A 12,423-nucleotide genomic window follows, 5' to 3' on the forward strand; every position below is an offset into this window, starting at 1 on the left:
TGTTTTTGTCACATTTAACTTCATTTTGTCTTTCTGAAAGTTAATTTCTGCAAAACCGTTCACAAACTCTAGGAACAGTAACAAGTTAGACCACGGGAATGAAAGAAAATGAAAAATGAAAGATTTCCATGTTTCAATACTAGTGAATAATCAATAAATCGTGATGTTTTTCTCACAATAATCGTAACGCTGAACTTTGATTTCGTGACAACCCTAATGTAGAGTGTAGCGGGGCTCTCTCTCAAAACAATGGCGAAGTCAGATTTCAAGTGCTCAGGTGGATTTATTGTGCCAAAACCGAAGTGCAAAAATAGTGCAACAGTGCAAAAATATATACAGTGAGCAAAAAGGTCCAAAAATCCCAAAACATATATTTACAGAGTTCCAACTATGAGTTCAACTTTAACTCGTTCTCTCTTTTCACTCTCTGTCTTTTACTCTCTCTGCGCACACTGTTACCTTCACTGTTGTTGGAGACAGACTCCTCCCAGCCAAGAGCGGCTCACCTTTATTCCTCACTTGCCCCTCCCACTGAGCAAAATAACTAGATAATTCAAATCCCAAATAAACTGACAATAAACTGTTGTGGCCTCTTCCTACAAGATAATACATCATTAATTATATACACATGTTCAAAATAAAGCAATATAAACACATAAAATACCCGGTGTCACATGGTCAGTACCACGGCGCGAACAACGCCCATTTAAACTTCCAGGAAGTCCTGGCTCGGTTTTGACCCAACGCGACGCATCGGCGGAGCGCAGCTTCGTGACAAAACAGGTAACAATTGGCGTGTGTATGCTTAGAATGAACCTAACGCGCGCAAGTGTGCACCCTTGGCGGATTAGTGACGGAGGAGTGCGGGGAAAGATGCGTGTGTAGCGTCTGATGCGAATGAATGAAACAGAGGGAAACGCGGGGAGCGGGGAATGTATGAGTGTGTGTTGGAAAGTGCGCGCGGGCATGAAGGGCCGCGCGGTTGCTCAGCAAATAAGCGCCAACACCAGTTAAAGACGGACTGGCTCCGTCACATTATCCCTCCCTTCCGGAAGGTTGACACTGTGGGGCAACCTGGACAAATAATCCGCAACAATGTTCATCTTGCCGGCACGGTGTCGGATGGCGAATCTGAAGGGCTGTAGTGCAAGATACCATCTGGTCAGGCGACTATTATGATCCTTCATAGTGTTGATCCAAGTCAGGGCACTATGATCAGTCTCTAGATCAAATTCTCGTCCGAGCAGGTAGTAGCGCAAGCTCTCCAACGCCCATTTGATTGCAAGGCCCTCTTTCTCTACAGCAGAGTAGCGGGTCTCGCGTGGCAGGAGTTTGCGACTCAAATACAATATTGGACGCTCCTCTCCAGGTTCCCCCTGAGTCAGGACTGCTCCGAGGCCAACCATGGAGGCATCCACTTGTACCAAGAAGCGCTTGGTGAAGTCTGGACTCTTCAGCACCGGTGATGAACACAGGTGAGCTTTGAGGGTGTTGAAGGCATTCTCACAGTCCTCGGTCCAGACGACTGGGTTTCGCTGGCCTTTGGCGGTGAGTGCAGTAAGCGGAGTGGCAATCGTTGCGAACTGTGGCACAAACCGTCGGTACCATCCGGCCAACCCCAGAAAGGAACGGACCTCTTTCTTTGTTCGTGGCCTCGGAGATTTCAGGATAGCCTCGACCTTGTCAACCTGAGGCCTCACCTCCCCTCGACCCATCTGATAGCCGAGGTAGCGTGTCTCCTGCCGAGCCCACTCACACTTTGCTGGATGCAGCGTAAGACCGGCTCGCTGGATCTGCTTCAGGACTTGGGAGAGATGTCGGACATGGTCCTCCCAGGTCTCGCTGAAGATGATGACATCGTCGAGATAAGCCGCGCTGAATAGCTCACACCCCTGGAGAACTCGATCCATCAGACGTTGAAACGTAGCAGGTGCTCCATGCAGCCCGAATGGCATCACAGTAAACTGAAACAGTCCAGTTGGTGTTTGAAATGCTGTGTAGGGCCGTGAGGACTTCTCAAGGGGCACTTGCCAGTATCCTTTGCAAAGGTCCAATGTGGTTATGTACTTGGCACAAACAATCTTCTCCAGCAAGTCATCAATCCTTGGCATTGGGTATGCATCAAATTCAGACACAGAGTTCAGCTTTCGAAAGTCAATACATATCCTGAGTGATCCGTCTTTCTTGAAAACAATCACTACAGGACTGCTCCATTCGGATTTGGAAGGTTCAATGACTCCCAGTCTCAGCATTTCTTGGATCTCATCTTGGAGCTTCCCAACAAGCTGCTGTGGTACACGATATGGTCGCTGTCGAATCGGCCGACCCTCCTTCAGGCGGATGACATGTTCCACCACTGTAGTTCTTCCAGGACTGGCACGGAACAGCGAAGACACTTCTTTGAAGGTCTGGAGTAGCTGTGTGGCTTGCTCAGGAGGAAGATGAACCAGCACAGGGGTAGCAGTGTTGGTCAGTCCCTCCAGTCCCATGTCCGGCTCTTCCCCGTCCTCGTCATCGTCTACTTTCCTGACCAACAGGACTTTAGTTGGAGCTTGGACTGGACGCTCTCTCCACTCCTTCAGTAGGTTGACATGGTACGTCTGCCTGGACTTCTTTTTCTCTGGATGCAGGACTTCGTAGGTGACTGGTCCCATCTTCCGGGTGACAGTGTACGGGCCCTGCCATTTTGCTAAAAGTTTATGGGTGGAGGATGGCAGAAGCAGCAGCACCTTCTGACCAGGCTGGAACTCACGACTGCGGGCTTGGCGGTCGTACCAGGTCTTCTGGGCTTTTTGAGCACCTTGCAAGTTCTTCTCTGCCCCCTCCAAGTACTTTAACAGTCTCTCTCGCATTTCAAGTACAAACTTGACAACGCTCCGGTCACTTTGTCGTGCTGGTGGGCCCTCCCATTGTTTGCGTAGAAGGTCCAAAGGCCCCTGAACATCCCAGCCTTATAACAGTTCAAATGGAGAAAATCCAGTTGACGCCTGTGGGACCTCTCGATAGGCAAACAAAACAAAGGGTAGCCAACAGTCCCAGTCTTTGCCGGTATCATCCACGAACTTCTGGAGCATCCGCTTCAGTGTCTGGTTAAACCTTTCAACCAGTCCATCCGTTTGTGGGTGGTACGGGGTGGTTTTGATGGATGAAATGCCCAGTTGCTGCTGGAAAAGGTGTATTAACCGAGAAGTGAAGTTGGTGCCTTGGTCCGTGAGAATTTCATCAGGTAATCCAACTCTGGAGAACAGTTGAACAAGCGCTCGAAGGACAGCAGGCGCAGTGATGGTTCTGAGCGGAAAAGCCTCTGGAAATCTGGTGGCATAATCCAGGATGACCAGGATGTACTGATGTCCACTGCTGCTCTTCACCAGGGGCCCCACAATGTCCATCGCAAGCCTTCGGAAGGGAGTGGAGATAACTGGAAGAGGCTGCAAAAAGGCACGGTCAGACTTGCGCACTGGACATGTTTTCTGACAGGTCGGACATGTAGCGCAATATTTGTGAATGTCAGCACACATGGACGGCCAATAAAATCTAGAACTGACGCGCAAGAATGTTTTATGGCGACCGAGGTGACCTGACCATGGCACTGTGTGTGCTAAATGCATGACAAGGGTCCTACAGCTAAAGGGAACAACAAGACGTTTACATTCATCACTAACGATATACAACACCCCATTGTCAATAATAAACTTCTCTTGACCCAGACAACCTTTGGTTTCTTTTCCCACCTTAGCAAAAAGACTTATCAAAGTAATATCATTGCTTTGCAACAAAGAAACATTTTCAGGGACATCCCACACAAAAGAATCACAATTCTCAGGATTTAAAGACCACATTTCTTTTTCAAAGCGTCGCTGATGCCGGGATTTCCTTGGCCCTTTGGTGCCTCCCTCACACAGACTACTGTCCAAGTCTGGCAGAGGTTGGACACCGGCTTTCACTTGTGCCCGCGTAAGAACAGAACACGACACATTTCCACAGTCATTATTCCCCCCAGAGTCAACATTCCCAGACAACAGGTCCATCAGAAAAGGTAGGTCCCAACCGAGAATATCATCCACGGGTAGGTTTTCTACTACTCCCACAGTCACCAGATAGGGCTGGTCTGCAACCGTTATGGTAACCTCCACAGTAGGATAAAGGTGGCTATCCCCGTGCACACACAAAATGTCCACTGTCTTGCCATAGTTTATGCTGCTAACTGGCACTGAGCTACGTTTGATAAGGGATGTGAAACTACCAGTGTCCAGTAAAGCAGAAACCTCTTGGCCATTAATTAGCACCTTTTTACAACATTTAATAGTACTTTCTGTCTCATGAGTGCCCTCTGCCTCTGGTCTTGGAGGATAGCACGCTCCGCTAACTTTAGCTTTACGGACTGGGCAAACTGAGGCTTTGTGCCCAGGTTGTTGGCAGGAAAAACAAATAAACTCCTTACCAGGTCCTCGTTGGTTTGGGGCAGAATTCATGGTACCTGACACGTCTTGGTTGGTCTCACGTCTATCAGGCCTTGGTAGAAAAGGTTGAGCTGGTGCGCGCTGGGATGTTGTGGTTAACCGGGCAGAAGATACTCCTTTCCGAGCGTTGAGATACTGCACGGCCAACTTAGCAGCGGTAAATCCATCGGCTGGCTCATGTTCCTTCACCCAGGTCCTCACTTCAAAGGGAAACACCCGCAGAAGCTGCTCCATGATGATCGCTTCACCAATTTCCTCCTTGTAGCGTTCATCCGGTCTTATGCAGCGGCGATAGAGTCCTCGGAGGCGATGATAGGTCTCCGTAGGGCTTTCATCATGCGGCAGAGTGCTGGAGCGAAACTGCTGTCGGTAAGTTTCGGGTGAAATGTTAAATTTTGCAAGCAGAGCTGCTTTCAGGTCCATGTAACAGTGGGCTCTGTCTTCATCCATAGCAGAGTAGGCCTCCATTCTGGTCTTGGCCTGTCCTCAGCTTCCGGTACATGGCGCTGCGGCTCAGCATCATCATCGATCTCCATGCGGCTTCCATGGAACACCGATCTCTGGCCACCAGGGGTTGGCGACTCATGATGTGCAGGCAGGTTTGGCGCTGGACGAGGTCTTCGAAGAGTCGGCTGCGAAGGGGATGCAGGTTGAGCCCCGCGCTCCACAACAGTAGGAAAAGAGGCTCTCAGTCCCCGGAGTTCGGCCAGCAAACCCTCTTCGCGGCGTTGCTGTCCCGCTAGAAAATCTCTCATCAGCGTCACCATGTCCTGACCTGGTTCAGATGATGGCTCGGGCTTCTGCTCCCACTCTTCATCCTCATCTGTCTCCCATGCTGGGTCTGGAGCTCCTGCCCCCTCTGGCTGTCGATCACAGCCTTGTGATCGCAAACCTGTGCGCTTTGGTTGGCGAGAAACTTTCTTCCGACTTGCCATATCCCACTCCTGACACCAAATGTAGCGGGGCTCTCTCTCAAAACAATGGCGAAGTCAGATTTCAAGTGCTCAGGTGGATTTATTGTGCCAAAACCGAAGTGCAAAAATAGTGCAACAGTGCAAAAATATATACAGTGAGCAAAAAGGTCCAAAAATCCCAAAACATATATTTACAGAGTTCCAACTATGAGTTCAACTTTAACTCGTTCTCTCTTTTCACTCTCTCTCTTTTACTCTCTCTGCGCACACTGTTACCTTCACTGTTGTTGGAGACAGACTCCTCCCAGCCAAGAGCGACTCACCTTTATTCCTCACTTGCCCCTCCCACTGAGCAAAATAACTAGATAATTCAAATCCCAAATAAACTGACAATAAACTGTTGTGGCCTCTTCCTACAAGATAATACATCATTAATTATATACACATGTTCAAAATAAAGCAATATAAACACATAAAATACCCGGTGTCACATGGTCAGTACCACGGCGCGAACAGCGCCCATTTAAACTTCCAGGAAGTCCTGGCTCGGTTTTGACCCAACGCGATGCATCGGCGGAGCGCGGCTTCGTGACAAAACAGGTAACAATTGGCGTGTGTATGCTTAGAATGAACCTAACGCGCGCAAGTGTGCACCCTTGGCGGATTAGTGACGGAGGAGTGCGGGGAAAGATGCGTGTGTAGCGTCTGATGCGAATGAATGAAACAGAGGGAAACGCGGGGAGCGGGGAATGTATGAGTGTGTGTTGGAAAGTGCGCGCGGGCATGAAGGGCCGCGCGGTTGCTCAGCAAATAAGCGCCAACACCAGTTAAAGACGGACTGGCTCCGTCACATAGAGCAATGTAATAGTGTGCCAACAGTTGCACAAATGTAGCGCTCCTGAGTTTGTATTTACAGTACGTCACAATTGATGCATGTTTACTTTCGATTACAGATTACTTCTTCGTACAAACAACGAGGATAACCTTGAACTGACAAAAACAAATGTCCATCGCTTTTACCCAATCAACTGGAAGTAATGAAGAGTGAATTGTAGTGGTCAGTAGTGTTGTTCACAGTCCTCCACCAGACTGTCTGTCATGTAATTGATTTGCAGAACGTCTTGGTAATATTCCTTTTCCACTTTGGTGTTGACTGTCCAGGCCACCACTTCCACTCCTCTGTGGGCCCAGTACTGCACATACTCCCTGGAGACAAACACAACATAGTAACACAGGGCCTCTTCACTTAGGAGATCAAAATGTATCGATCGCTGGGTCCCTCACGATTCACTGCATGATACATGATATCCGGCTCACGATACGATGATATCACGATTTTTCAAAGAGCTCAATAAGTTTTAACATTTTTCTCTGTTAAACTATGACCTGCACAAACTCAAAATGAAATACACCCATTTTGATAATCAAAACAGTCAAAATGTCAAATGCTTTGAGTAAACAACTTTCCTTTCGTTAAACAAGCAACAAAATTGTAGTACGGTCACAAAATAATAAATATTCAAATCCAAGAATAAAGAAAAAGCACAGTAATAATAATAAAGAGGAAATGCCCAGGTTTAAGCTATTCTTTGTTTAGCCAGCCAATGGTTAAGTGTATATTTCATCCACTCACTGAGATACAAAGTTCTTCTGAATGAGGATAGCTGAGATGCCACAAAGCCTCCAGAGCACGTGATGCTGGGCCCAGTCCAACGCCACGTCCAACAGGGTCATCCAGTAGTGTTTCCATGGAGACGAGAACCTTGGGGCCCCGTCTCCAAAGTGACTCAGGCTCCAGGGGCTGTAAGTGAGAGCTGTGACTACCTCAGGATCACTCTGTCTCATCTGTGACAGTTCATTCAGACAGAAAAAACACAATCACGCACTTGTATTGTTTTGTTTTTATGTTAGGACATAATTTGATTTCTATGTTACATCACAATACCACCCGGTAAGTTTCACTGTTCGAGCTTGAGTATTACATGTTACTGGGTTAGAGCATACATTTAATTCAGCATATTATTATATAATATTGATTTGAGTAGTTTTGAATGGTAAAAAAGAAATTTAGCTTGAAATAACATTTTATTTGACAATCTACAAAATACCATTTTCTTAAACACTGGCAAAAAGTTTAGCTGGAAAAGAGAAATAATAGTCAGAAACTTGAAAGAAGTCAAATAATCTCAGTCTGTCCAGTAAATTGATTTTAACTAGTTAAAACTACACAAGTTAAGATTCATATTCTGAATTCAAGTAATTTATTTGAGTCTGTCCTACAGTGTATCAGATTGGTTTGTAATATTTAACTTTTCCTAATGAATAATGAATAGTTTTGAGGTTTAACAAATACATTTACCCTGTAGATAACATCGGGGTCAAAGGAGCAGACAATGCTGCTGTTGTACAGGACGGGGTTCTTCTTATACAAAGCTTTTAGAGTAGCAGCGGCCTGTGAGAGAAAAGAGAAACAGCTAAATGTTTGGAACTTGTTTTGGTAAAGTTTGTTGGCCTATATCATGCAAAATCAACTTTTCAGAGCTTTTAACCTTCTAACAATGCTTTTGGTACTCTGTATATGTGCCCAAAGTGTTTTTTTAAATTGATTCCTGCAGTCTTTAGTTAGAGAATAGTCTCTATCCTTCCCCTCGAATGAGCAGACGAACAGGAGCTATTCACCAGGATGAGTCATTCTGTTTTAGCCCATTCTCCAAGAAGCACTCTGTACCTTTAACACCGGCCGGTAATTACGGTCCTTTAGGAAAGGCTTTATCACCCTGGTTTTCAAATATTTTCTTTTGCATTGTGGGATTTACAGCATTTTTAATACCCTGAACTTTGTCATTAAAGAATAATGCACTCATAACTCATTACACTTGGATGGGGAAATTAATTCTAACGGCAGCTAAGATGGAGGGTTTGTTTTATCTGTTTACTGTGGCAAACAGTAACGCGAGTTGTTACTGCAGTTTCCAATTATTTCTGAAAAATATCGTTCTCTAGTTCTAAGTAAAATGAGGTTGTAAATGAATAACTTCTTTCTGTGAATCTCTTTTTGAACCTGGAGCTTTGACTTGCGCCATTTCCCTTTTCTGTGCCCTGACCGAATCATCATTTCTCCACAGCGCCTTCTGCTTATTTTTAACCATTTTACCCTTCACAGGGGCAATGGTGTCTAGAACATTCAAATCATTAGATGTAACAGAGTTCACCAAATCATTTACATCGGAACATGAGACATTTTCAAAGTTTATAATTTCCATAAACAGTGAACCTGTGCCATCATTTATCTGTCTCCTCTGAACAACTGCAGGACCAACCGGTGGTTTGAGAAAAACAGACATGTCAAAGAAGACACAGAAATGATCAGACAGAGCAGAGAGTGTTTCCTCTGCTGTGGGTGGGGCCACTCACATGCTGAGTAAGACTGAAGGTTTCAAGGACAGCATCAAGCTCTTTAGAATTTCTGTCACAAATATTATCAACATGAACATTGAAATCACCTGTAATGACCAAACCATCACAAGTCTGACTGAAAGCATCTCAGTAAAATCATCAATAAAACTTTTGTTTAAAACAATGAAGAGAATGGATGGAGACTGTTTTAGCTCCATTTTAAAAGATACATACTCAAATGATGAAAACACCCCAAAGAACAACCTGTGGGTAATTATTTAATATCTAAAGATAGCACAGACTCCGCCCCCTTTTTGTTTTCTCGTGTTTCAGATTCAAACTTAAAGTTAGGTGGAGCAGATTCTATCAGAACTACATTTCTTGTGTTTTTGTCAAGCCATGTTTCAGTTAATGACATACAATCAACATTATAAGAAGAAATAAAATTATTAATTAAGAGTGATTTGTTACATAAGGATCTGACATTTAGCACAGCAAGTTTCAGACTAGTTTCAGTGAGACTGAGTTTTATCTTTTCACTGGGAATATCAATCAAATTTCTCAGATTGGGCAGCCTGACTCGCATTTTGTTTTACCATCTGAATGATGTGACAACAGAAATAACACTAGGGGGGCTGTTTTTTACACAGGGCCCCGTGTTGGTTTGATTTTTAAGCGTTGCTGGGACTATGCTGAGACCTAGTGCATCCTAGCTATGGGAGATACCAGGTGAAAGACGAGGGGGGATAGGTGAGGGTTTTGTTGGTGTAACAGGAGTCGGGGACATAGGGTTGTGCGGGGAAGTGTTCATAAGTGTTCATCCGAACTCTTGATCTTGCTAAATTGGGCGTGAGTGGAGCCATTTTAAGGCCTGATTTGATCAGACATTCAAGATGGCTGGGAAGGCCCCTGGGCGAGGGTGGAGATGGGAAGGAGAGTGAGGAATCTGTGGTGGGAGTAGATGTTATAGGGGGGACCCAAGGGCTGCTCTGAGGGCAGGGCCAATAACAGGGATACTGTTGGTCCTGTCACAGATGGGTCCAAGGCCTTTAATGAGGACATGTATGGGAAATAATTCTAATGACTCCTGCGCTCACATTGAAACTACGTCACGGGTTGGGCGGGGGAGGCAAATGACTCTTCGCGGGGGTGAATCTCAAACTAAGCCGTCTGCATTTCTGGGTTTGTGAGCGGGATCCAAGATATGGGTGATATCTTATTATGTTATGGGTGTTGCACAACACTTATTATTATGATCAAATATGCCCTTAGGGTAGACTATGAAATGGGAAAAATAGCATAGTATAAGATCTTTAATGATCGTCTCAACAGCTCGGACCCACTGGGTCCTAAACTAAACAGAATGAAAAAACAAAACCTAAACCCAGACCTCAGACATCCAACACAAACTGAGCAGATAAAATACTAGAGATAAAAGTCCATTGTGCATTTTAACAATTGTTCAATGTGTGTGGTTAGGGGATCAGAGTAATTCAGTATCATCGACAGGTGACACATGCTCTTTACATCTGTCCTCAAAACAAAGATGCAGATTAAATGAATGAAAAGGGTGCAGTACAGACCTCTTCAGGATGTCCTTTGACATCAAAGTAAACAGTGAGCTGAAGTCTGATGCACTCTTCAACAGCTTCCTCAAGAGTCGGGACCTTCTCTCCAGAAAACTTGCTCCTTTGAGAAGCAAAACACAACATTTCAATTTGTCTGAAGAGCATTTAACAGTAAAGAGAGAAGGAATATGAACTGTGACCTAATGGGACACAGTAATAAGTCTGATATGCATGTTTTCCATTTTGATTAGACTATGTATTTAACTCTCCCTTCACCTGAGTCTGTGTTTAGCCGCTGCATCGAGCTTCCTTAGATCAGAGAAGCTGCTCTTTGTGAGTGGTCCCGACCCGTTGGTGGTCCGGTCCACAGTGTCGTCATGCATCAGGATGGGGACACCGTCGGCCGAAAACTCCAAGTCCAACTCCACCCCTGTTGCACCGTTCTGACTGGCCTGGGCAGACACAAAATCACTCTAGTGGGTACTGCACATGGAGGTACAACTATAGTGACCACCTTTCCCTCTGTTTGTCCTCAGGCCCTCGCCACACTTATTTAGAGAATATCCCACACATGGATGCCCCATGAGAAAACTTTTTTCCATTAAGAAATAAAGTCTTTTTGGCTGTACAGACATTCTGGGCTGTAATACCTTTATGTTGGCATCTTTTGCTTTTCCAATCCCTTTCCCGATTGATTCATGGAATTAATAGAAGATTTAGAAGTAGAGATTGACCAATGTTTTCTTGTTCAATATGCATGGGTGATTTGGATAATTCTTTACAATTTATGTAATTTAAATTTACTACAAACTCACCCACAGAACTATGTGTGTGTGAGTGTATTGTTTTGTTTTGTCCTCTTCTCAAAATAAAGCTTTGTGTGTCTTCTTTAGGCAGCAAATGGACTAAAATGAAATATAGGCTTGCGCTGGAGGATTAAGGCCGATAGCCAATATACAAAAAGGACAAAATATTGGCAATATATCGGTCCATCTTTATTTAACAGTATGACAAGATTTAGGTTTTCCCATTTCATGATATTTTCTTTGAAAATACCATATTTTGAGCCTTATATTTGACAATTAATCTTACATTTACGCTGGCATGAGTAGTACTCAAATACTTTTTCACTCATATTTGAGTAATTTCTAGGACTAAAACTTTGTACTTTTACTTGAATAATATTGAAGTAACTCTTACTGTTCTATCCACCTCTGCATGTTTACAACCTGAGCTCCAACGCCACTGTCATTGGCTGATGTCTAGTTTATTCACAGACACAAACACGCACCTCTCTTATCGCGGCGATGGTGTTCTCGGGCGCGTCGTGTCCTCCTCCCCGGTGCGCGATGGCCGACACCTTCCCCGTGCCAAACGCGCCCCAGGCCGGGTGCAGAACCTGCTTGGCCCGGTCAACAGGCATCTGCGGGATCCGTAACACTGCTATTAAGATGTACACAGTCCCGAGCAGGACCACCATGATGATGACCGAGTACAGGGTCACTTTATCCCTCAGCTGCAGCATGAGGTCCAGCTGCAAGAAACACCAGATCTATTCTAGTTTAGTTTAGAGTTGGGGTTAACGCGTTAGAGTACTCAAAGTACTTTTTTTTAGATTAACGAGGAATGTAACGCGTTCAGTTCACCTTTTCATTCTTCTTGTTGTTGTTGTTTTATGGTGGTTGGTATCCAAGTGTTACATTACCGCCAGACTTTATTCTTAGACTTTATTCTTTTCTTTAGACTTCATTCTTCAGATTCCGACCGCCTTTATTCCAGAGCTGACTCTTCTTCATCTTCCTCTCCTTCTTTGGTGTTTGGTGCTTCCGCCGTACAGCTTGATTCTTTAGGCTTCATTCTTTAGGCTTTGATACTTCCACTGATGTCGTTGCTTGGCAGCCGTGCATCTTCTAGACTGGGCGAGGACAGGAGACCGCCCCCACCTCCATTTCTTTACTTAGATTACTGATTCCCCAAAAGTAGACTTCCTTTACTCTGACTCCCATTTAGTGCCTTTAGCTTGTTTTACTATTTCTGCCATTAAAGCTCTTTTGTTCCAAGGAATCTTCCTGCAGCTTTAGCAAT

At 44.9% G+C, this 12,423-nt stretch overlaps 3 protein-coding genes across 3 annotated transcripts in view; 1 reads left to right on the forward strand and 2 right to left on the reverse strand.

Moving 5' to 3' along the window:
• The window catches only part of crebbpa (CREB binding protein a), a 347,948-nt gene that overhangs the window by 69,283 nt on the left and 266,242 nt on the right, over positions 1–12,423 (forward strand). The window lies entirely within an intron of this gene.
• Positions 1–12,423, reverse strand: part of mcrip2 (MAPK regulated corepressor interacting protein 2) — a 43,279-nt gene that overhangs the window by 22,452 nt on the left and 8,404 nt on the right. The window lies entirely within an intron of this gene.
• On the reverse strand, positions 6,421–11,863 carry LOC140377089 (glycerophosphodiester phosphodiesterase 1-like). The gene is made up of 6 exons (XM_072462385.1): positions 11,630–11,863; positions 10,615–10,790; positions 10,354–10,459; positions 7,734–7,826; positions 7,008–7,219; positions 6,421–6,580 (listed from the first exon to the last, which is right to left on the reverse strand). Exons 1-6 carry the CDS (start codon positions 11,861–11,863, stop codon positions 6,433–6,435), a joined length of 969 nt encoding a protein of 322 aa, XP_072318486.1. The 3' UTR covers positions 6,421–6,432.

The sequence above is a fragment of the Eucyclogobius newberryi genome, unplaced genomic scaffold, assembly GCF_026437365.1.
Source record: "Eucyclogobius newberryi isolate DKJ021-1_F unplaced genomic scaffold, fEucNew1.0.hap1 SCAF_4, whole genome shotgun sequence".
In the NCBI taxonomy this organism is placed as follows: Eukaryota; Metazoa; Chordata; class Actinopteri; order Gobiiformes; family Gobiidae; genus Eucyclogobius; species Eucyclogobius newberryi.